Below are 26,133 nucleotides of genomic sequence, written 5' to 3'. Positions count from 1 at the left end.
CTCCAAAGCGTCCTCAGGTAACGATATTGCAATACAAGTAATCTGACCAAGCCCTGTCCGCTGCCATCACCAACGTGAGGAAGCCAGCTGTTTGCTGGAGCTCTTGTGACACTGGTAGCAACCATGGAGATGCTAGCTGTTGCCAGTGCTCCCATGGTGGCAGCAGGGTCCCAGTAGAGCTGTGGTTTTCAACCTTTTATCATTTGTGGACCCCTAAAAATGTTTGAATGCAGGTGCAGACCCCTTTGAATTATAAGTGTGGGTATTCACATGCTTTTGATGGATCATGGTCATCCTTTCTGGACCCCTTAGGTATAGTCTGCAGACCCTCAGGTTGAAGGGGGTCTGCAGCAGGGCTCTGAAACAGGTCCCTGTTGCTGGTTGGGCTATATAGAACACCAGCACTCTCACATATGTGGCACTACCTATGTAATGTGTGTCCATACCATAAGAATATCTTAAACACAGGTCAAGACAAATGTGAGCTTTTATTTATTTCCTGAACAAAAATAGTCAACAGCATGAAAGGAAATTGGTGCATACCAGTCTCCAAAAGTTTTCAATGATGATGTTGCATATAGATTTAGGTACAAGAGGTCCTGACTCTAATAGGGGGGTCTCTCCCAGCAGGAATACGCCTTACTGTCAGATGTGAAATTCTTCTCTTCAGATGCTAAAGGAGCACCACAGAAGTTAACCAATCAGACTGCAAGTTATGAAGAAAACGAAGTTAGCATGTAACAGAGCAATATTTAATCCCTAATTAAGCAGAAATATTTTTAAAAGATGATCATTTGGGCCCCAATTCATAAATATACTTAAGCTTGTGCCTAAACATAATCATGTGAGAATTCAATGGGACTGCGTGTTCTTTAAGATAAGCATGTGCATAAGTATGTTGCTATATCAGGACCTTAGTGTCAATGAAAAACATAGCATAACGAACTAAATTCTATTCATTCCACTACAGGTTTGTAAAAGGTTTATCATTTTCTAGATGTTACTATTGGAAGTGACTTTGATAACCACACGTGTCATCATAATTGTTTTTTTTTCTCTTGGTTTCAGCTGTGGGACCTATTGCAAAAATTGCAGTTCATCATGACATATATAGCTCCCTGGCAGATTGCTTGGGGGTCTTCGTTTCACGTGTTTGCTCAGCTCTTCGCAATACCTCATATCCTTTTATAGGTTTATTTTTCTTTACCCTCAAGTTCCCTGTTGATATGTGTGCAAGGTTTGAACAAAGAGCATGACATTTTCAGATCATTTTTATTTAAAAAAATGTGACAGTACTTGATGTTGAGTCTGAAAAATAGTCTTACTTCTAATATGGTCTCCTTAGATATGGGAGAAACAGTTTTATTTTACTTGGAGGCAGGTGCAACTGGGAAATCATAGTGCAATCAGACCAAGATGTTTAATATTATGAACATTTGTTCCCTTCTTTTCCCATTCCTGTGCAGTGGGTGACTTTACATACATCTTCACTATACAGAACTTTGAGTATCTGGTATAGAAAATACATTTTCAGTACACTATCTCCATCTGGGATAGACTTTCCTCTTTTGTAATGCATTTAAATCCTTATCCTGTAGAGTACTGAGCATGCTGCAGATTGGCCCTAAAATGCTTAGCCTTTAACAGTTTTCCCTGGCAAGTCGGAGACATGGTGAGTGACTCACTAGTTTACAGCATGTCTGTCCAACTATCAGCCCACAGGCCACATGAAGCCTGCAAGGGGTTAATGTGTGACCCCCCCAGGCTTCTACCCAGCCATTGTTCCAGCTGCTGCTGCTCTGGGGTTTCTAGGCTCCCCTTCCCTCATCTTTTGCTTTCTGCCCCTACCCTGGAGAGCAGGGCAGTGCAGCCCACAGTGCTGGGGGAGCCTGTGGCTTGGTACAGCAAGAATGCTGAGGGGCTGTCTGGGATGGCAGTGCAGTGGTTGTATGGGCCACATATGGTATGGGAGAGAAGAAGAGGCTGCTTACATGGATGGAGGAGCATGGGGTGTGGCCTGGGGACTAGTGGCTTGCACTAGTGCAGCCATTGGTGGTGCAGACTGCACCATGTTCAACCCATGGCCACTTAGGAGTTGGAAAGCCCTAGTTATGTCATCTGTGATTCTAAATGTGGTGATATTTTTATATATGTAAGGGATATATCACTATGTGCTTACAGTTGTCTTGTTGGATCATATTTAGGGACCTACTCAAATCATGGCAAGACAAAGGATTTTACACTGCCTACTAGTGTGTAGAGCCAGTTTTACAGGCATTTCGCAGCGGCTGCACCCCTTGCCACTGATTGGCAGAGGGGTCCTGGCCTCCCTGTCCTTTGCTGCTGATTGTCCAAAAGGCAAAAAAAATATAATTAAATAGAGAATTCCATGGCAATATCATATAGATTACCATATTATTATAGATCCAAGTATTAGATTTAAACCTTTGTTTTCTGGTAAGCTTTTTTTTGGTGGGGGGGGTGGAGGTTGCTCATTCCATGGAAAATTGCAGCCAATGCCATTTTTCGTGAAGATCACCATTTTTTGTGAAGATCACCATTTTTCTCAGCTTCCACGAAAATCACAAAACCATATTTTAAGTAGGCCCCTACTCATATTAGTGTTCTGAAGCAAGGTGGTTCTAAGACATAAAATATTGTAGAGTAGATGGAAGCACAAACAGAACAATCCTCACAGGGAAAGCTTCCAGAAACACATCCATAAAGGAAAAATATTGTAAACCTGTACAGCTGCTTTGGCAAAAGCCATCACAAAACTCTGCATCCTGTATTCATTTGAATCCCTATTTTAGTATGGCTAACATTTTTTTAAAAGAAAATTTTATTTAAGTTTCAGGACAGGACATTTCAAAACTGAAGATTATATTTTAATGAGATTTCCCTTCAATCACAATTTTCTGCAGTGACAGTAACTTTAATATTAATACAATCATGATGTAAGCTTTCCTAAAAGGCAAAAGCAGCTAGCTGAATAGGATTTAGTTGATTTAAATAGTTATGGCTGAAGTGCATTAGGCTGACTATCTATTATTTATATTAATGATATCCTTGTTAAATGCAAAACAGTACCTTAATGCAATGTTATGGTTAAGAGTTTAAATGAATAAGTTATTGTTCCCACAGCAACAATAACTTTGTCCTTTAGTATCTGCATACTACTTTCTATTAATGTGTGTGCATTATCATCATAAAGTAATGCAAAATACTACACATGCACAAAAGGGCTAACTTTCTGTAGAGCTAATCTAGAAACCATAATTTGGAATTGACCTAGTTATATTTATGTAAATTTGAAAATAAAATAAAATATATTTTTTTAGAAAAAGGAAAAAAAGCCTAATGAGTGATCACACTGCAAAACAAATATTACATGCATTTATTTAAACGTACTCACTTACTATGTTCATCTGAATGCCTATATATATACATTTCATAGATTTCATAGACATTAGGGCTGGAAGGGACCTTGGAAGATCTTCGAGTCAGGCCCCCTGCCCCAGGGGCAGGAATTCAGCAGGGGTCATAGGATCCCAGCAAGATAAACATCCGAATTGCACTTGAAGGCGTTGAAAGTAGGTGCTTCAACCACCTCCGGTGGCAGTCTATTCCAGACCTTGGGGGCTCGGGCAGTAAAGAAGTTCTTCCTTATGTCCAGCCTGAAACGGTCCTGGAGAAGTTTGTGACTGTCTGACCTTGTCATCCCTTGGGGAACCCTGATGAACAGACATTCCCCCAGATCCTGGTGAGTACCCTTATAAACTTATAGGCAGCCATCAGATCACCCCTGAGCCTGCACTTTTCCAGGCTGAAGAGTCCCATAGCTCTCAGCCTTTCATCATAAGGTATGTTTTCCTGACCTCTGACCATGCGTGTGGCTCTCCTCTGGACTTTCTCAAGCTTCTCCACATCCTTTTTGAATTGTGGAGCCCAAAACTGGATGCAGTACTCCAGCTGTGTACTCATCTGGGGTTTGCTTGAGAAGCATCTATGGATGCAAGCCAGAGTTTTGCTTGTTTCACTAGCTGCAACATCACATTGATGGCTCGTGTTCATCTTGTGGTCAATCATGACCCCCAAGTCCCTTTCTTCCGTAGTGCTAGCCAGCATAGCACTGCCAAGCCTATAAGCATGCTGTAAGTTTTTCTTCCCAAGGTGGAGAACCTTGCATTTTTCAGTGTTAAACACCATCAGGTTCTCATCTGCCCATTTCCTGAGCCTGTCCAGGTCAGGCTGGATCACCCTCCTGTCCTCAGGTGTGGAGTGGACGCTTTACCCCAAAGTTTGGTGTTGTTGGTGAACTTGGCCAGTTCGCTTCTGACTTCAATGTCCACATCATTAATGAAGATGTTGAATAATATAGGCCCAAGGACAGAGCCTTGAAGGAACCCACCACGATGACTGACTTCCGTCAACCACCACCCTCTGGGCCCAACCACGCAGCCAGTTCCCCAGCCAGCGGATCATGGCGAAGCTGAGGCCACAGTTGGCCAGTTTTGCTAAGAGGTGATCATGGGATATCAGATCAAAGGCTTTTTTAAAGTCAAGATATATGACATCAATCTCCTCTCCCTTGTCCAGGTGATAGGTCACCTGGTTGTAAAAAGAAACAAGATTGGTCAAGCAAGACCTACCCACAACAAACCTGTGCTGGCTATCCCTCAGGATGCTGCCATTGGCCAGTCTGTTAAGAATGGCATCTTTGATAATCTTTTCTAAGACTTTCCCCAGGATAGAGGTCAGGCTGATGGGCCTGTAGTTTGCCAGATCCACTTTCCTCCCCTTCTTGAAGATAGGCACCACATTGGCCTTGTTCCAATCTTCAGGTACTTCACCAGAGTGCCAGGAGTTCTCGAAGATCCGTGCCAGGGGCTAGGCTATGATGCTTGCCAGCTCCTTGAGTACCCTGGGTTGTAAACTGTCAGGGCCAGCTGACATGGAGATGTCCAGCCTCTCAAGATGTTCCTTCACAAGGTCAGCATTGATGGAGGGCAAGGGATCTCCCTCACCCGGGCCTTCCCATCCCGTAATGGGCAGGGGTGTCCCTTGGGACTAGTGAAAGACCGACACAAAGTACCCATTTAGCAAGTTGGCTTTTTCCTGGGCATCAGTTGTCAGTTGTCCCATCTGGTTTAGCAGGGGTCCAATGTTACCCTTGCTTTTTTTTCAGCTTCCCACATATCTAAAAAAGGACTTTTTATTGTCCTTGATACTTGTAGCTAGTTAGAGTTCCGTCTCAGCCTTGACTTTCCTGGTTCACTCCCTGCAGGTCTGGACCAGTGCAGAATATTCCTCTTTGGAGATGGATCCAGTCCTCCATCCTTTGTAGGCCTTTCTTTTTAGATGCAGGAGGTCCGCTAGTTTCCTTCAGAGCCAAGGGGGCTTCTGTGTCCTTTTGCTGCCTTTCCTCCAAGACAGAATAGACTTAGCTTGTGCATCCATGATCGCTCCCTTGAGGAGCAACCAGTCATCCTGAACTCTCCTCCTTTTTGGGTCGTGGTCCCTTAGGGCCTCACTGACAAGTCTCCTGAGCTTGTCAAAGTCAGCTTTCCTGAGGTCAAGGACTTCTGTATTGCTGACTGACTTGCCAGCTTTACGGTGGATGGTGAAGGTGATCAGCTTATGGTCGCGGTCACCCAGATTCCCTTTGATCATTAAGTCTCTGATTAGGTCGCCCACCATTGCCAGTACCAGGTCAAGCAGTGCTTTACCTCTCGTCGGCCCGTAGACTTCTTGTGTCAGATAGAGTTCATCCACGCACATGAGGAAGCTTTACAACCATTTATTTTTGGCTGAGTGCTCTTCCCACGAGATGTCTGTGTAGTTGAAGTCTCCCATGACAACCATGCACTGGGAGCATGCGGCCTCAGCCAATTCCCTGACAAACTCCTGGTCAAGGTCTTGATCCTGGGTGGGAGGTCTGTAGTAGGCTCCCACCATTGTGTCCCCTGCGCCGTGTTCCCAACAGATTTCAACCCAGAGGGTCTCCAATCGTCCACCCTGGGCACCAATGTTGGCTTGCAGGGACGCGTAGCTCTCCTTGACATAGAGAGCTACACCCCCACCCTTTTTGTCCACTCAATCTCTCCTGTACAGGGTATAGCCATCTATACCTCTGGCCCAGTCCTGGGTGGAGTACCACCAAGTCTCCAATATCCCTATGACATCATAATTATTTGTGTTAAGCTAAAGGACAAGTTCCTCCTGCTTATTCCCCAAGCTCCTGGCATTTGTGTACAGGCACGCAAGTGTCCCTTTAGGGGCCCTTTCCCTGCCTACAGATTGTTCCAGGGCTGGAGCAGGGGTGGCCTCCCTTAAGTGCCTTGGCCTGCTGGCTTTGCAAAGGTTTCTCAGCAGTCCAGCAGTGCCTGCCCCCTGGCGGGTTTAGTTTAAAGCCTGGTGGAGCAGGTCAGCCAGTCTGGCTGAGAAGAGCCTCCTCCCCAGCAGAGAGAGGTGGAGGCCGTCCTTTCCCAGCAGCTCACTGCCTCTCACCAAAGAGCGGACTGAGGTCATGGAAGCTGAAGCCCTCACGATGAAACCAGTACTGTTGTCTTTGTTTCACTACCTCGATCCTCCTCTCCCTCCTCAGCCCGTAGCCCAAAACTGGGAGGAATGAGGAAGACACCACCTGTGCCCGCAACCCCTTAAGCCCCACTCCCAAATCCCTGTAGGGCTTCATGACCTGGCTGGGATTGCTCTGAGATGTGTCATTTGTGCCCACATGGATAAGGAGCATAGGGTAGTAGTCAGTGGGCCAGAGGAGCTTAGGGATCCTCTCCGTGATGTCTCGGATACGGGCTCCTGGGAAGCAGCAGACTTCCTGGGCTAAGGTGGCAGGGTGGCAGATTGCTCCCTCAGTCCCCATCACGATGGAGTCTCCCATGACAAACACTTTGTGTTTTACTTAGGGAGAGTTGGAGCAGTAGCTAAAGTTGAGCCTGTGTTGCCTACAGGATCGGGCAGCTTGGGAGGCTCTGCTGGGGCTGCAAGAGGTTCATACATATTGCAAAGTTCCAGCAGGGCGAGGACCTTTTTGCGGCGGGCCTTCAGGCCCTTGACTACCTTGGTCCAACCCCTTGGCTGGACAGAATGGGAGGTCCCCGAGTCCTCCCTTGTCCTGGAAGGTGATCTTGGTCTACCCTCTGCCTTCAGGGGGTGAAGGGCCAATAGAATTACTTGCTTGTGGATGCAAGTGGGATGTAGTCTTAAGAGAGGTATTAAAGTTTGAGGCGTTCAGTAATAATAGTCTAAAACTAGACAGCTCTCACTTAGTGTTCTGCTTTTTTAAAAGAGTAGACTAGTATTAGCACATATTTCCACTTGAAACCTTGCTTTCTTAACACTTCGTTAATTTTATGAAGCCCTTAGCACATAACCTAATAAATTCTCATCTTCATAAATTACAAACCCTTGATACCAACATATTCTCTGAACATAATGGAATTACTTCACTGCTCGTATTATATGTTTAATTTATCCAACAAAAATTATAGTGAAGAAATTGATTTTGGAAATCCTAAAGAACATTGGGCATGTGAGAGTAGAACAGAGTGGTGTCCAACTCTGCAAACAGTTACAAATGAATGTAAGATTATTTCCCAAACACATAACTCACAGCTGTCCAACTTTGGTGCTGTCAGGGGCTTCACATGATACCTGCATGTGGCAGGGTGCATACTGTCTGGATGGCCCCCTGGGAACTCTCCCACTGGTGGGCTGGGCTGGCAGTATGTGGTTTCCCCCACTGGCAGCATGTGACCACCTCCTTGCCCCACACTGTGTGGGCTGCATAGGTGGCATGTGGACCCCTCAGCCTTTCTCTACTACACAGCAGCAGATGAGGCAGCCACCAAGGCAGCAGGCCACCATAACTACTTGTTGGCCACCAGTTGGACAGCCCTGATGTTACTAATTCAGTCCTATTTACTTGTAGTGTAAAGCCCTTATCACTTTTGTGAATTGGGCTTATGTTTCTAAGGCACTGAGGGTAAAGTTACACATTACACTTAGACCAGGGGTTCCTAAAGATTTTATGCTGTGGCCTGGCAAACCACAGCCCAGCAGTCACAGCCTACTGTGGCAGGAATTTCCGGCTCAAAGACAGGTAAGGATCCCACCCACCGAGCAGAGGTGTGGACCAAACCCTGCGCTACTGCGGGCCCTGCAGAAGGAGCCACAGCCTCTCCACCCGGCTTTGAAGGGGCCTTAGTTTGTCGGTCTGCAGCCACTTCCAGTTCAGAAGCCACCTGTGCTGCAGACCGGCAGAACTAATTAGTCTACTCTATAGTGAAGCGCATGTGTAGATGTACCCTTTAAAAGTTAAATGAGAGTTGTCTTCTGAGTTGCATATAATAGGCCAACAGAGAGATTGCTATTGTTTTGTATTGTTAACGCAAAGATTTTGTAGTGAACTTCCAAATTTCCTAACTCATGATGCTAACAGCTATTATGCTGTTAATTACTTTGAAGGAATCTTCTAAGTCCTTATCTGCCTGCCTTTATCTTTTCTCATTGTTTCTTTTCAGCTCCTGTGCTCTTATTTGACACTTGCAAATAATTATTTAGCCTTTACGGCCAATCCTAGTTATGCTTAGGGTAATATGAGAATTTAACTTTGTTGACATGTGTTCTTCTTTCTTTGTATTCTCTCTCCTTGTCTTTGAACTTGTAACCTTCAGAGGAAGTTCAGCTTGCAAACTCACTCATGCTCTCAGGCTCTATTCCAGATCACTTTCTCTCAATAAATTGAAGGAATTTCAATGCTATACATGTCTAAATGCTTGCTAATGCTGACTGTTACTTCCAGGGCAATTGATTAATTTGATTTTGAGGGGGGAAAGGGGGAACCAATATGAATATTGTTGAGGTAAGTGAAAGTCAAATATGCATCACAAATTGGACTTTAATCTTTCTAAGAATGCAGAAGTGATATAACTGCCATTATTAGAACAGGCTGAATCAAGAGACTTGCTCCTGAGTGCCTGGACTTTAAGTGTGGTTTCAGAGAAGTGCCACTGCTTTGATATTTGTTGTAGTTTAATAGCAATTATTTACTCCAGAAGAATAATTGAAACCAACATGCATATTGGTTTGGAACTACGTACAACATTTTTCCACAGAACATCAGTGTGTCAAGGGCATGGGATAATGAAGAGATGATTTGACTTTGACTTTCTTTTTAATCTTTCTCTAACTTACATTCTTTATAGCTGCCTCTTTACTGTATTGCCTGGATCAATGGTTCTCAACCTTTTTAGACGCAAGGCACCCCTTACTCAATTCAAGGCACCCCTCCACAAGTTTTGTGAATTGGGTGGCACCTTATTTCAAAACTAATTTATTTGTTATTGACGGGCAGGGCAGCAGGAGCAGGGGAACCGCTAGGCAGGGAGCTCCTGAGCCTGCCATTATCCACGTACCCTCTCACACCATCAGTGGCACCCCTCAAAGACTCTTGTGGCACCCTGGTTGAGAATCATTGACCTAGACACATTTTTCATCAATCTCAAATGAACTGCTATATGAAACAGGCAGGCACTCTGGTTTTTATGTTCTTTACTCACCTGCAGTGTTCTTCTCATTTTGTGTCCACTTTAGAAGTTGTGAGTGGTACACTCTGTAACTATCCAGCAATAATGTAAAAACTAACATGAGGTGGACTTGCAGGAACCACTTCCCTTTAAGCAGGTTTGATAATGGCCGCATTTCTGTAAAACAGTATTAATAATAATCTTTTTTTTCTGTCATTTACACAACTCCCACTGTGTTAGTTCTGGAATTTCAGCAAAAATCATTAGAGATAATGTGTTAGTGGAGTTAGAGCAACTGAAAATGGCCAGTAAGTTTGCGTATCCACAGGAACTCTGTTCTGGCGGAAATCAAACAGAGGGCTCTCTGCTGTCCCTGGCAGCTGACACGCTATGCTGCCTTTTTCATTGTAACACATAGTGCTTGTTACTGGAACTGTTTAACTCTCATAGCTACAGTGCTCATCATAATTAGTTATTTGTGTCTGATCTGGGGAAATACGGTAAAAATAAATAGGTCAAGAACCATCTGAAGAATGATTTTAGAAGTGTGATGAAAACATTTGTGTTACCTTAACTTGAAATGCTCAGACTCTGCTATGCTTTTCTTTCAAATTCTGGGCACCGCGATCTTTTCTGCTCCACTGAGTCCATTTCTTGGTAGCGTCATTTTTATCACATCATATGCCAGACCAGTCAAGTTCTGGGAGAAAAACTACAAGTAAGGCAATTAAGAGTTGCATGCACCTGTTGTTTTAAAAATTTTACTCTTACCAGTTTCATTTCTGTAGGTTTCTTCTCCCCAGTACCCCACCCCCTTCCCCCCCCACAAAAAAAAATCTGTACTTTACTTTGGAATATGAAAGTAAGCTTTTTGGTTGAGTCTTGATTCTACCATATTAACTTTATCATAGTCATTCAGTTATTTTTGAAAATGTATTTAAACAATTATCAGGATGTTGCAGATGAGATGTCACATTGCACCTATGAAGCAGACAGAACAACAGAGCTGTGTAAAAGAATCACAACAGTCATTTTTTATTGTCTTAGAAGCCAGCTTTAGTAACTAAATCTGTTAAGCCTTTGGCAACAGAAGTCAGGTTGTGTTAATCCATTTTACATTAGCCTGTTAACATTTTACCAGTTTGGAAGTGTTGGGGAGCTCTCACTGCGAAGTGTGAACGGGCAAATTGCCGAGTCTCTATTTTAATTGGTTTTTAACACGTCATTTTTCATAAAGTTTAGCACCAGCCTTGGGTAGTTCTGTTTGAATTTAGTTTCCCCTTTTCCAGTTACATAAGAAAATGAACTTTAAAGCAGAGAAATTATTGGATAATGACATAATTTCCATTTATATAGTGCCTTTCATCCAGTAGATTCTCAAGGCATTTAGCTATTGGTGTCCATAACAGCCCTCCACTGGGGAAATGGGCACAAAAAGCCTCAATGGTTTTAAGATGGAGCTAAGTGAGTTTGCGAAAGGGAGTACCTGACATGATATCTGTTATAGGAGGCTGGATTCAGTGACTTTGTCCTCTATTACAAGCTGTACGTAGACTCTTCACCCCTCATTACAATACAACCAGCATGGACTAAAGTATTGCACTTGTTGAACCATGCAAAGAAAGCCACAGCAGTTTAAGGCAGGAAATGAAGAATATATTATCCAAAATAGGATTTGGTCAGAGCAGTAGGGATTAGTGTAAAACATTTTGTTGCACGTCTGTCGCTTTTATGACCCCACTTAACTATAGCACCTGAGCAACTCCTTAAGAATTTTTAAAATAACAATGATTTTTTTTTCTGCTTTTCTAACTTATCAGAGGAGTACTTCAATTTGATTTATAGAGTTTTCTGTTTGGTTTTGCTTTGTGTGAGTTGTGTGAATGTATTCATTCAGTGTCCATCATACCAATGTAATATTAGTGTTGATGGTATTAGAAGAATGATGGGTTAGAGGTAATCTGATGGAACTCACAGCAAGGACCCTTTTTCCATGGGTCCCACAGAGGGAAACTTAAGAGTATGGACAGGCATTCAGTTCCAGCACTGCAAAATTCTGGGAAATTTGCAGCTCTGGAAATCCTTACAAAAATGTATAGGTTGTTCCAGCCTGCAGCTTGCCCCTCAACCCTATGGGCAAACTAGGGTTGAGATCTGGGGACTGCTGCCCAGGGTTCTTGACAGCCACAGAGAAATGTCCCCCTATACCTTTATAGACCCAGATCACCTGGGTCTGTGGAAGGTGCAGGTGGGCAGCAGCATCTCAACTCTTCCCAATTCCAGGAGCAGTTCAGTGGCAAGGATATCCCCTCACCTGTTTCACAGACTGGAAGTATCTCAGGGCATGCAGCTTTTGGATAGATCTGACACAGAAGGCAAGGCAAGCTGACACCTTAGTGACTAACTGGTTCAGAGAAGCATGAGCTTTTGCAAGTGCCAGCCTACTTTGTCAGATAACATCAGATCTTGAAGTAGCCTGTTGCTTACAAAAACTTGTGCCTCTCTGAACCAGTTAGTCAGTAAGGTACCACCCTGTCCTGCCTTCTGCCTGACTTTGGACTAACATGGCTAAGTGCATTTTTTCTAGATATGAGTTATAGAATCAAACCTAATGATCATGAATGCATGGTTCACATAGCCAGATCTGTCTGGCAGAACTGAGCCTCATCTTCATGTTGTTTGTACATGGAACTAGGTGGCTTTTTTCTTTCTTTCTTCACTATAGGATTTTTAGACTTGAGATACCTGATGTTTGGTATCTTAATAATGGATCTTTAATTTTTTTCCTGTGATTTTTCTGACTCCCATTAAATGAACAGGAACTGTAGGTGCTTCTGAAAATCAAGCTGCTTATGAAGGTCTCTTGGTTTAAGCTTTTTAATGTGTAATGCCAATACTTTTTCTCTTTTAAAACAAACAAAGAATACATGTATCTTAGTCTTCAAGCTTTTGGCTGTCTCTGAAACCTGAGGGAGAAAATTAATTGTGAGGAATAAGAAGTCATCTGCCAATTTAACTTTTGTCTAGGCCCTGATAATCTGAATGAATGCTTGCCTATTGTGCTTAAACATTTGTTTCTGTATTTCAATCTTAATTTCTGTTTTTGCTTTATGGCATCAGATACCACAGCATAACAGGGGTGGGTATTTACTGCACATGCTCCACAGTAACTACCTATGTGATGCTCATCCCATAGCACTAAGTGACTGAAAGCTTCCCTTTAGTAACCTAGATCTCTTTTATTGGGTAGGTCAATTTTGCTAGCTTGAATCTGCTGACTGCCTAGATTAAAATTCCTTTTCTTTAGGCTAGCAGCTTGCAGCCCAGCCCACCTCAGGAAGGTCTCCTGATCTTCAGGGCCTAAGGTCAACCCTCCCTGTTCCTTCTTCCTGCAGCATGTTCGTAACTCATCTGGGTGCTGTAGGCTGCCAGGACAGGAAGTCTACCAGCAGCAATCCCTGACACTTGTGGCTGACTTCCAGCCCATCTGTATCCCACTTTCCTGTACCCACTTCTAATTAGAGTCAAGCTTAGAAAGAGAGACAAGCACTTTGCAGACTGATTCTTGAAAGAGCAGGACTTGGTCATCTTGGTGTTCAGCTACCACAAAGTGGGGTGGCAAGGGGAGGGTCAGGCTAGTCACTGGTGACCCTCAGGGCAAATCCTCACTAAGAGGATGGACATACACACTGAAAGTTAAGCTACCACTGCTCACTTTTATCTACTGCAAGCCAATATCATGAACGTGGACAGTTATTGTGGAGCATCTGACACCCATTAAATCCCAGACCCTTTTTACTACAGGATAACTAGTTTATGTACATCCCCTTATGGTTTTCTTTTTCTCTTTTTTTCCCTTTCTTATTTCATTTGTTTTCTTTACTCCTTTCAATTTTTGTCTGCTTTATCACATCCTTCATCCTTGTCCACTCGTTTTTTATTTCTAAGTAAACTCTCCTGTCTTCCTTAATTATTTTCAGACCTGTGCTGCCATTCTCCCTCACATCGAGGAGCGCCTTACTCCACAGGTATTCCCACTGAGCTCATGGGGACTGCACATGTCCTGCAGTGCTACTCTTTCATAAACAGGGGTGACAGAATTAGTGCTTTAGTGCTTCCCACTGATCCACAAATAATTTTTACTGGGTATACACTTGACTTTATATGTTTTCTTTTAATCATCCTGTATATTCTTGGTGCCCTTCTGTGGTTCTTTTTTGCTAACTAATTTACCCCACATAATATACTAATATCATGTACCCAAGGGGGCAGATCTACAACTGGTATAAATTGCCATAGACCAATTAAAATCAATGGAGATGTTGCAGTTTCACAACCAGTCCATCTTCCCCTATATTTATTAGTAGTTTGTCATTCAGAATATTAATACTGTTGCCTACCTTCTCAGTGTTGGTCATTTTGTACAGACCACATTTCTTCACCTAATTTGCTCTCTGTTATGCATTAGACATTATAGTCTGGTTCCTGACTTCTTTTTCACCTTTTTTAATATGGAAATAAAAAATCAGTCTTGCAGAAGTCTGATACTCATCCAAGTGAAATAAGTGTTTGTCTGAACCTTTGGTAGCCTCCCTCCAAAATGTAAATTAAATCACCCTATCTACATTTATATTCATTTTGTCACTAGCACTTCTAGTTTAGGTTCTCTTTTCCTTCACTTCCATTTCAATCTGTTACTGTTTTCATGAACAACCGAGCTTTGTAAGCAGAGTGAGAGTTTGGTTTAGGAGTTCTTGAGTCTTTAAGGCTAGGGGCAGACATTCAAAAAGCCCAAGTCTGAATTGATTCAATCTTTGCAGGTTACTCTAACCTGCATAGATTGAACCGATTTGCAAGTGAATAGACATTTACTTTTGATTCCAGAAATGCAAGTACATGTCTGCAGTGGCTCAGGCTAGAAGCCAGGGGGCACTAGAGCAGCCCTGTTTTCCATTCCTCAACAGCCGCAAGGCTGAGGGTAAGCTGACCTGGAGGAAGGGCGGCATGGCCAGGCCCCCCCGGCTGGCAGCCAAGTATGATTGGGGAGGGGGTTAAATTTCCACCCTGGCCTGCAGGGACCCCAGCTGGGGTGTGCCTGGAAGGGGAGGGGGGAAACAGCCCTTGCCAGGCAACTCCCCAAAGCCAAACACCAGCCTGGGCAGCATCTCAGGTGAAGCGGGGTAGGGAGAATTAAACTCCCCTGTCTCCCCTCTCAGGCACAGGCACAGAGACCCCAGGTGGGGTCTGCCCAGTTTTCCCTCTGCCCCTGCTGGCTCAGTGGGGGGCACAGTGGGGGGCCTAGCCAGAGAAGCTGGCATGGCCCTGCCTTCAGGGCTGGAGCTGGGGCTAGAGCTGGGCCTGTGTGGCTGTGGGGCTGGGGCTGTGGGGCTGAGCCTAGCTTACTTGCAGGCACTTCTTAGGGTGGACATAGAGGGGCCAGACCCGGGTGGGCCATGGGGGATCATGCCCTTTCAAGCTGGCTTCGGCTAGGGCCACAGGAGCTGCACTATCAGATTGCTTCCAGCTCTCTGTGCCCAGGCCAGGCAGGGCTATCACACAGCCACAGCTGGCTGAGAAGGGCTCAGTGGGGCTGGCCTGGGTCGGGCCATGGGGACAAGGCCCTTCCCAGCAAGCTGCAGCTGTGAGACAGCCCAGCCTCATGGCATGGGCAGCACCTGGCTGGGCAGCAGGCTGCCTGGCCTGGCTTGGAGGTGGCTCGGAGGTGTTTCCACAGTTGCCTCCATGCCCCCTGTCCTGTGCAGTACCCAGTGGCTGCAGTCACAACACAACCTGCAGGGCTGTTCAGCCTCCATCACCTCCAGCTGCCACTGCCGCCCCGCTCTGGGTGAGCAGGTGGGAATCTTCTGCCCAATGTATGGAGCTCTGGCTCCAGCTCCTGGACACCTTCCATCTGCTCCACTTCCCCCGTGCAATGAGTAATCCCTGTGGGTAGGCAGAGCGTGTGGAAGACGTCTGGGATCTGGAGCCACATCTCTGTGTGCTGGGCAAAAGCTGCAGGGCTGAAGCTTCCACCCGCCTGACATGGCAGGAGCAGGATCCGCAGCTGGAGGTGAGGGGAGCAGAACAGCCCTGCCGGGCCCAGCCAGCTTCCCCTTGCCTCCAGCAGCTCCTCCTCCTCCCACTTCTGCCCCTGCTGCACTGCTCTGGGTGGTGTGTGGGGAAGCTTCATTTGGGTGAATGGAGATCTGGCTCCAGCTCTCAGCCGCCTTCCACTCACTCCACCTGCCCGCAGGGGCTGCTCAACATGCCAGGTGGGCAGAGCAGATGGAAGGTGTCTGGGAGCTGAAGCCAGAGCTCCATACACTGGGCAGAAGCCACTGGGCTAAAGCTTCCCACCCACCCAGAGTGGGGCAGCAGTGGCAGCTGGAGGTGAGGGAGGCAGAATAGTCCCACCAGCCCTGGCCAGCGCACAGCTTGTGGTGCCACTGCAGCTGCTGGGTGCTGTACAGGACAGGGGATAAGGTGACAGCTATGGGCATATGAACCCCTGTGATGTGTGGCTGCCCAGCTCAGGGCCCACCAGTGCCTCTGACCTGTCCCAAGCAGCTTACTGCCCAGCCAGCTGCTGTCCATGCCAGTGGGCCAGGCTGTCTCTCATCCATAGCTGGCTGGAAAGGGCTGTGCCTCCCCTGGCCCAGGCCAGCCCTGCTGGGCCCTTCCCAATTGGCTCCAGCTGCATAACAGCCCCACCCAGCCTAGGCATGGGGACCTGGGAGCAATCTGGCCATGCAGCTCCCACAGCCGCAGCCCAAGCCACAGCCAGCTGGAAAGGGCCTGTCCCCTGTGGCCCAGGCTGGGCTGGCCCCTCCATACTTGCCCTCAGTAGCAACCACAGGCTGGCTCGGGTCAGCCCCACAGCTCTAGTCATGGATGAGGCAGGCGGATGGTGGGGCCATGCCAGCTGGCTCTGGCCCCCTCTCACCACTGGGGTGAAGAGGGGGGAGAATGCCTGACAGGTGCTGCTCCACCCTGGCCATGCAGAGCCTGGCTGCCAGTGGGACAAGGGATGGAGAGGGAGATTAAATTCAACTCCCTCTTCCCGTTTGCATCAGGCTGTGAATGGGGCTGGCCATGCCCCCCAGATGCGAGGGGGAGAATACTTGACAGGCTGCTACACCCTGGCTAGGCATACCCTGGTTGCAGTCCCCCAGAGGGGGAGGGGAGTGAAGGATAAACCCCCTTCCTTTTCTCTTTGGTTCAAGGGACCATGCCGGGCTGGCATCTGGCCACAGCCCTGTCTTTGCACTGGCTAGTGAGCAGAAGGGAGGGGCTAACTTTGCTTTCTGAAGCAGAGAGCACAGCCCAACCCAGGGCTGCAGAGCATTCTGGGATGCTGGGGGACTCTGATTTAACTTAAACCAGGAAGGGGGCTGAGACAGAAGTTCCATAAACTGGTTTGACCCAAAATAGGTTAAGTCTGATACTACATTTAACCAGGTTTATCTTAAACCAGTTTTGGCCATTTTGAAACTGGTTTACGTGCAGATTTTACGTTCTGCTACAGGTTTAAAACCACTTTCTGATCACTTAAATCAGTTTGTGTAACTTCTGTCCCTAGCCTACAGGGACACTGTTCCAAAAAAAAGTCTACTCCTCGTTATATTAGGGTAAGGAACGTATATGACACATGGATGAAAATAATTGGATTGCTTTACTGCTTTAAATTTTGATATGCCAAACATTATTTATGAGAGAAGTCCTTACTTTTACAAATAGCCCTGTTGAAGAAAGTGGGGCTAATTCAAATTCTTAAGCTCTTCAATACTAAAATATCTATGTCACAGTAAGTGCTGCATGAAATTTCTGTGCAGTGCTGGGCAACCGGCAAATATTTGAATGCATTAAAGGACAGAAATTATAATGGGATTACAGAGAGTGCAGGAGACTCAGGAATTTGATATGGAAGCTTGTTCTGGTTCCTCCCCAAAGCCTTTTTAGGAGAATTAAACCACAGGCTAACTTTGCACACACTACCATGTAAAACAGGCAAAGTGCAGCAACCAAGTGGCAGGTACATAATAAGCAGGTGGTATAAGTTCAGTGTGCCATGGTTGTGTGTGGCATTTAATTGAGGAAAATGCATGTTGTCCTATTTTTGCAAGGCAAAGGCAGAGAAACATGCATAAGAAGCACTGGGTGCTGTTTTTATTATTGTATTATTGTTATGTATTATGCATTAGCATGGACCCAATTGGGGGAAGAGGAAAGATGGAGAGGAGACATTAGGCCAGTAACCTGGGTACTAAGCAGCTTTTTAGCTATTTAGTGAGGCACACTTTGGGTCTTTCTGTTGAGTTCATAAAGCAGTTTCTTTATTGCTCATCCACTATTTTAACTCTATCTTCCAATCCCACTTTTTCTCCTGGGGTTGGACAACGTGGTTCTTGGGCAGCATGTCCCAAAACTGTACAACATGGAGAATTAGAGCAATGACTGGTTTTGAAATTGAGGTGGAGAAATGTTGCTCGATAAAGACGAATTAAGTGTCTTGTGCTTTCCATCAGTTATGCCCAATCTAAAAGCCAGTTCTTTGTGACAGGGTTTAACAGGGATCCCTTGTCCTGTTACTGGAAAATGGCATGGCCCTTTAAGGGCAGGGTTTTTGTAGCAAGGCACACAAAACCCATGGGGGGAAAGTTAAGGAACAGTCCTGTGGTCAAGTCAGCTGATGGGAGGCAGGTGACCAGAAAGGGGCAGGGCTTTAGTACTGTATAAGCCAGAGCTTGAGCCAAAGCAAGAAGTTAGATCTGGAAAGCAGCAAGGTGCAGAAGCCTTGCTGGAAGATTGCTGCTACTGATGACATCTGGGTCGGGAGCTATAGGAGTGCACCCAAGGGATCAGATTCAGGGCCCAGAAGTATGGAAGCCAGCCAGTGGGTTGGGGGCTTGTATTGCTGCCACAAAATTTAAGTTTGTGTTCAGGTTTTAACTGATGGTTTAGATGGGACTAGAAAGGGATGGCTTGGAGGTCCCATTAGTGCCTGTGTGGCATATGATTGCCTTGAGTCCTGCCAGGGGTCAGGCTCAAGGCACAGACAGGGGCCAGAGGAGCCTAGAGCCTGAGAAGGGCAGAGGTAGCCCAGAGAGGGGCAGAGCCTGGGGCCAGAGGGCCTAAAACCAGAGAAGTGCAGAGATAAAGGCCCTGGAGCGCAAGATAAGGGGCTGGAGTCCAGAAGCCAGGTCTGAAACAGTGGGCCTGGGCTAAGGCACCAGCTACAGTAGAGGGACTGAAGCCAGGAAGGTTGAAGTCCCAACAAGGGAGTAAAGGCCTGAGGTGGCCTGGTGACTTTTGGGGCAAGAGTCCCTCTGGATGTGATATTGCACGTCAGTGGTTATGGCATGGGCGTGATTATGGGGGCAGCTGGAGGTCACAACTTAAGTCCTTAATGCAAACCGGGTCAGGACAGTTGACTCCTGGAGAAGAGAGAGCTACTTAGGTGTCAGTCTCTCATGGCAGCCTTGCTTTCATTAAGTTTCCACCAAAGCATGGCAGGCAGGAAAATGAGGTGAAACCTTGCGAGACAGGACAGAGAGAGAGCCTAGCAGGGATAAAGCGACCTGTAGGGGCATCCCAATGGTCCATAGGCTCTTATTCTGTTACACAGGGACTCTGCTTAACTTGCATGTGTGTGCATGTGTGTGTGTGTGGCATGTTATGATATCATATGCAGTCCTGGAAACATAGCAGAATTGTTTGTTTATAATAAGAATGCATTTTCCTGTTATCTCCAAGCTCTAGTAATCACTCCAGGTCATGTTTAAAATAAGTGTCTGGATTTTTATTTTTTTTTTTGGGGGGGGGGGGGAGTTGTGGAGGGGGTTTGATTGTTGAACAAGAGAAGAGATGAGAATGCTGGGAAAGGACAAATTCTCATGCATCCATTTTGTTTATAACTTTGCAATCTCTTAGATGGCAGTGCTTTGATGGAGAAGGAGCACAAAGTTATCTTGCTGCTGGCAAGTTAGTTTTCCCATGGGAGTCCGACTGAGAAATGTTGTATTTGTCCTTTTAAAAAAAACAAGATGCAAAATCCAGCTCTAGCCTCTTGTTAATCTGTGTTCTACTCCTGGTTTGGAGAGCCCTGTTTTACTCTCTATTTTCACAGCTGTTCAAATGATTAGCCCATAGATGTCAGGGGGAGTGAAAAGGAAATAGCAGTAAATCTTGTTCAACGTATAGGCACTTTAAAGCATCAAGCATCTGTTCCAAAGCTGTTTTCATTCCTTCTTTAAACAAAAAAACTTTATAATGCCATAGCTCTGCTTTCCCCTACTCCTCCCTTCCTCTTTTCTCATTTTATATTTTGTATGTAGGAATAGATAGAATATCACAATAAGCTTGCATTCATTCTAGACATTTGATCACACAAGCACCTGCTAAAGATAGTTTCTGCTTCTGGTCTGATACATCCCGGCAAGGAAACTGCCAGTGGAAAACTTTGGATTTTACTAATGAGCCTGTCTTTTGTCATTCTCTTCTTCCTTCTTGTTTCTCTTCTTGGACATCTGACTCAGTTACTATTTTGGAGCATGGCACAGTTTGCGTTTGTTTGGGGGGTCTAAGTGTGCTACTGCTTGGTATAACTAAATCAGTTAAGTCTCCCTAAATACATTATGATTAAATTACTAGTCACCTTATTTCCATCTTCCTTTCTTTACTGAGAATATAGTAGCAGGTCTTTCTTTTCTGCAGGTTTTCAAACATATAACATTGTTTACTGGTCAAGTTGTGGACAAAAATATAGCCACATAAAATGCCAGGATTTCTGGGAAAGGAGGGATAAGAAGCCCTAAACTTACTCATATTTACCAAGGACAACATTTCTTTGTTTTAGTGGATAGTTTAAATTCCTGGTGACTTCCTGGCTGCAGAGGGGAAAGTGTTTGCCAGTGTGGACACAATTAGCACTAAGTCAAGATTGCAGAGGGATGGAGCATGAGTGAGAGGGGCCCATGCTGCTCCATCCTCTCTGCCCTTTAAAATAATTTTCCTTCCATTCCTTCCACAATAGTACCTCCTGCCTGCCCTCCTCCTGTGTAAGTCATGGTTTCTGGACATGTACACACACAAAACTGTCCTCCATTGTCCTCATATGCAAGCTATATAGGCAATTGTATATATTTTCCCATTAACATATGTTAAAATTCAGAAAAGTCTTCGGTAGTTGTATTCTTCAGTCTTCTTTTGTTTCACAGTGGTATTGCTTGCATGGGGATGTAGAAGCTATTGTACTCTTTAGTACAGTAGCCTGTGTTTGGCATTGATCAGTACTAGACGCTTCAAAGTAAAGTACAGGAATCTCTGTAGCATACAATTACGGAATAACTAGACCCTAAGGGAAATTTTTTCCCAACCTTATGAATTTCAAGGTTGGCTTATGCCCTCAAGCATAAGCACCCTCTTCTACATTTTGTTATGTCCTGTCTAATGTCACTGTGGGTGTTCTCATTACCCACATAAACATCTCAATATTTTTTAATCTTACTAAGTTCATGGCCTCAAAGATGCATTGTAACAGTAAGCGTTACACTGGATGGGATTGCATTTTAAAAAGCAAAACAAAATCCTCTTAAGGTTTTAAATGTAGCACCTTTTAGTTTCACTGAATGCTCCTGGTCCTTGTATTGTGCAAAAAATTAGATAAGGGGTACTGATTTATCTTCTCAGTACCCTTTAGTATTTTGTATATCTCAATTATGACCATTCCTATTCATCTCCTTTGCAAAGTGCTGGGGCACATTTCCAGCCTCTCAAACGTCTCCTTGTACAGAAGACTTCTGTGCCTCTTGTTCTTTCTGTTTTCCATCCCTGGTCTTCTCCAGTTTCTGCAATATCTTTTTGAATGGGATGGCTAGAAGTAGGCACACAGTTCTTAGTCAGGGCATACCATCCTCAGTATTATTTACTGTCCTAGTTTGTGCTCACCATTATTTGTTTTGCTTTTTTGACAGCCACTGTCCATTTAGTAGAAATTTTCATTGAGTTGGTCACAACATCTCTCATATCTTTTCCTTGAATGGCTACAGTTAATTTACAGCTCATGGAACACTATATATAAATTCTACAGATAAGTGTGCATGCAACCATAGTAGTGTATTATAGACACTCTTGGCCTGATTTCAGTTCCTTATCTCTGTATGGCACTCCTGTTGATTACAGTGGGAGTTAAATCATGAAAGGTTTGGAGGATGGACTGAGAGGTTGTTAGCTATTATTTGGTACCAACTCTTTGATTCCAATGGCTGACTGCAGTGGCTAAAATAAGTTTATATATTGGAAACATTTATTTATATATTAGAAGAAAATAATGGGGCACAGTTGCTAAGGTATTTCATTACAGCTTCAGAGCAGGGTTTGAATTCATGCCAGAGTCCCCATGTACCTGCAATTGATCCAGCTGTGAAATGGGTACCAATCATTCAGAACAGTGAGTCAAAGATGGCTGGACATAATGCTAGCCATATCACTCTTTTGCGTGCTGTTAAGTAAGACGTGGGCGTATCTTAACTACACTAGTGCGAAGGGCTGTTAGGCTTGCATGGACCTTCCTAATAAGGTGGGAGGCAGAATTTTCCTTTATTACTTTTTTTTATTATTATAACTAGAGAGTACTGCAGTTTCCAATCAAGTATTCTTTTCGGGAAAAAATATGTACTCGTCTAAGATAAAACAGTAGTCTGTAAAAATTCATAGTAAGATGTACCTTTTCTTGAAATTGGGTAGATAACTAACGAAGAACATAAGAGCACTTGGACAAATAATTAGGGGCCAATACTGATAGCAGATTTTTAAGGAGGCAGATCCGATTTCTGATACGCAGCCCATCAGCTTGAAGAACAGTGCCCCCGGATCTGTGCAGGGCAAGAGTGGACTGCCACTGTGGGCCGGGGCCAGGGCTGCACCAGGCTCTTCCTGGTGAGGGGTGATGATGGGAGGGGGACTGCAGCCACCCCAAAATTCTCCATAGCCCCCTTGACCTCACCTCCCAGCACTGCCGCTGCCCTCCCTGAGTGCAGCTCAGCCCAGCCTAGGCCCCGCCTAGAAGAGCCCAGCAGAGCCCCGTCTCCAGCCCTCTGTGGCAGCCCACACCATCCCACACAGATCTGGGGGCACATGCCCCCCCCCCCGTCCTCTGGGGTATGTGTGCAGGGTGGAAGCTGCTCCCCCTCCGCACCCCCAGAAGAGCTGCGGCTCCACCCTGTGCCCCGTCTGACCCTGGCTGGGCAGTGCCTGCCCCAGTCCCATTCCCTCCCTCATCACAGGGGCCTCGATCTGCAGCCCCCCTTCCTCCTTCCCTCCCCTTTCCCCTTCCACAAAAGACTTACCACCTGGATGCAGTTCTCCAAGCTGCTGGGCTATGCTACTCACTGCTTGCGTGCTGCATTGTGGCTCTGCACATGCACAGGGCATTTATTGGCCAAATTATAGGCCACACCAAGCAAAAAAAGCTAATTTCCAATACAGTCATTTTTCTTTATATTGGTGCTGATCTGATAATGGACCAATGTATTCGTGCACGTTTACAAATAATTGGGGAAGAATGTAAGAGCGTTGCTCAGGCATGCAGGGATGAAGTCAAGAAAGCCAAAGTGCAATTGGAGGTGCAGCTTGCAAGAGATGTGAAGGGTAGTAAGGGTTTCTGCAAGTATGTTGGTAGCAAAAGGAGTATCAGGGAAAGTGTGGGTCCCTTACTGAACGGGGGAGGCAACCTTGTGACAGAGGATGCAGAAAAGGCTGAAGTGCTCAAAGCCTTCTTTGCCTCAGTCTTCACAGGCAAGGTCAGCTCCCAGACTACTGCACTGGGCAGCACAGTTTGGGGAGGAGCCCTCAGTGGTGAAAGAATAGGTTAGGGACTACTTAGAAAAGCTGGATGTGTACAATTCCATGGGGCCAGATGGGATGCACCCAAGGGTGCTGATGTGATGGCAGAGCCATTGGCCATCATCCTTGAAAACTCATGGCGATCAGGAGAGGTCCTGGATGATTGGAAAAGGACAAATATAGTGCCCATATTTAAGAAAGGGGAAAAAGAGGATCTAGGGAACTGCAGACCAGTCAGCTTCACCTCAGTCCCTAGAAAAATCATGGAGTAGAACCTCAAAGAATCCATTTCTAGGCCCTTGGAGGAGAAGGAGGTGATTAGGAACAGTCAATATGGATTCACCAAGGGCATGTCTATGATGAGATGACTGGCTCTGTAGATACAGGGAGACCAGTGGATGTGGTGTACCTTGATTTTTAGTGAGGCTTTTGATACTGTCTCCCGCAACATTCTTGCAGGCAAGCTAGGGAGGCATGCGCTGGATGAATGCACTGTAAGGTGGATAGAAAACTGGCTGGAGCATCGGGCTCAGAAGGTAGCAATCAATGGTTTGATGTCTAGTTGGCAGCAGCATCAAGTAGAGTGCCCCAGGGTTTGGTCTTCTGGCCAGTTTTGTTCAATGTCTTCATCAAGAACCTGGGAGATGGCATAGAGTGCACCCTTAGTAAACTTGCAGATGGTACCAAGCTGGGGGGAGTAGTAGATATGCTAGAAGGTAGGGCTAGGATTCAGAGTGACCTAGACAAATTGGAAGATTGGGCCAAAAGCAATATCATGAGGTTCAACAAGGACAAGTGCAAAGTCCTGTACTTAGGACAGAACAATCACATGCACCAGTATAGCCTGGGGGCTGACTACTGGGCAGCAACTCTGCAGAAAAGGACCTGGGGGTTACAGTGTCCAGTGAGCTGAATGAACCAGTAGCGTGCCCTTGTTGCCAGGAAGGATAATGGCATACTGGGCTGCATTGGTAGGTGTGTTGCCAGTAGGTCAAGGGAATTGATTATTCCCCTCTATTCAGCACTGGTGAGGCCACATCTGGAGTATTGTGTTCAGTTTTGGGTCCCCCACTACAGCAAGGATGTGAACAAATTGAAGAGGGTCCAGCAGAGGGTGACAAAAATGGTGAGGGGGCTGAGGGACATGCCTTTTTAGAAAGTCTGAGGGAACTGGGCTAATTTAGTTTAGATAAGAGGAGACTGAGAGGGGACGTTAATAGCAGCCTTCAACTACCTGAAGGAGCGTTCAAAAGAGGATGGAGTTAAGACCGTTCTCAGTGCTGGTGATGACAGAACAAGTCTTAAGTTGCAGCAAGGGCAGTTTAGGTTAGATTTTAGGAAGAGTTTTCTCACAAGGAGGGTAGTAAAGCACTGGAACAGGTTACCTTGAGAGGTGGTAGAAGCTCCATCTTTGGTGGTTTTCAAAACCTGGCTAGACAGCCTTGGCTAGGATGATTTAGTTGGGGCTGGTCCTGCTTTGAGCAGTGGGTTGGACTAGATGACCTGAGGTCACTTCCTACCCTAACTTTCTATGAAATGCATATATACTGACTTGAAAGTAACAGAATAGAGATTGCAAAAAGTTAAGCAGATAAGTGTGTTAGATTGTACTTTTTAGGATAGGAAAAGGGTTTGATAGAGAAGAATAGAAATATTTGCTAACTGGGCGAACCTGGTATTTAAAGCACTATGTTCAAAGTTGGTAAGAGCTTCACAGAAATGGAGAATATAAAAAAATCAAAACTTTTAAAAAAGGTTGGCAGTATCATTTTAACTATTAACACTCTTCTTAAATTTTGCCTGTGGCAGTTAGTAAAGTAAATTGAGGCTAATTGAATAGGAGTCTGATGCATGAAAATTAATTGGGAGGACATTGGAGATTCGGCACTCAGTAGTTCCCTGCCGTGTTAAAGGCGCATTCAAAACTCCAATTCGTTGAATCATTCTAAGAAAGACAGAGTAAAGCAAAGATAGGAGGGAGTCCTCAGAGAGAGAACACGTGCAGAGACCAGGCAAGAACACAAACAGAGATCAAAACCCAAACCGGCAAAACAAAAAAGAAATGAGGATAAACAAAAAAGGAAAAATCATGCAGTGAAAAAGAATCTGAATAAAAGATGACATAGGGTCATATTCAAGAACACCAAGTACAGAACCATGCACATGAAGAAGAAACAAAAAATCATAAACAACAAAGAAGAAAACAGATTTTTTTTTTAAAGAAGTATTCAAAAGAGAAGTCAACACTAGGACATTAGAGAACTGATGGTAAGTCTACAGATCAAAGCAAAGGAGAAGAGCTGGAAGTTAGCAGATTTCGAAGTAAGTTGAAAACTTTTTAAGGACCAGTGTTTTGATTTGGATTCAATGTGGCTGTTTTACAAATTCTGGAATCTGACAAGATCGAGTAATCTTGAAATTTCTGGAATTTTGAGTACTCAAGGTCTTTTGAAAATAAGGAGTTTTGCAATTAACTTTACTATACAAGTATAGTTAGTTGCTAAAAGACTGTGGTGACATGCAGAAAAGGGCATGGCCTAAATTTACTGTTTGGATCTGAACCATGCTAAAAATTATGGGGTGAATTGTGTAAGGCATAGTTGAATGTGTGCAGATCAACTATGCCTTACAAAAGACACTGTTGTGCCTTTTAGTACATGAATACCTCTTGGGCTAAATTTTCCAGCTTACACATCTGCTTTTGTCTTCCATACAGACTACACATACTACTTAGGAGACTATT

General features: G+C 45.0%; 1 protein-coding gene and 1 long non-coding RNA gene across 2 annotated transcripts in view; one reads left to right on the top strand and one right to left on the bottom strand.

Moving 5' to 3' along the window:
• Window positions 1–26,133, top strand: part of PCNX2 (pecanex 2) — a 245,957-nt gene that overhangs the window by 151,559 nt on the left and 68,265 nt on the right. Inside the window, exons 22-23 of the mRNA XM_059715472.1 lie at window positions 1,069–1,179; window positions 10,139–10,266. Of these exons, the coding sequence (XP_059571455.1) occupies window positions 1,069–1,179; window positions 10,139–10,266 (239 nt within the window). The remainder of the gene's footprint in view (window positions 1–1,068; window positions 1,180–10,138; window positions 10,267–26,133) is intronic.
• LOC109281240 (uncharacterized) lies at window positions 491–10,195 on the bottom strand. The gene is made up of 3 exons (XR_002087831.2): window positions 10,118–10,195; window positions 9,582–9,725; window positions 491–706 (listed from the first exon to the last, which is right to left on the bottom strand). It is a non-coding gene; the product is annotated as an uncharacterized LOC109281240 (long non-coding RNA).

The sequence above is a fragment of the Alligator mississippiensis genome, chromosome 1 (genome assembly GCF_030867095.1).
Source record: "Alligator mississippiensis isolate rAllMis1 chromosome 1, rAllMis1, whole genome shotgun sequence".
NCBI classification, from domain to species: Eukaryota; Metazoa; Chordata; order Crocodylia; family Alligatoridae; genus Alligator; species Alligator mississippiensis.
The sequence above is the reverse complement of the archived record's forward strand: the minus strand, read 5'-3'. Positions and strand labels throughout refer to the sequence as shown.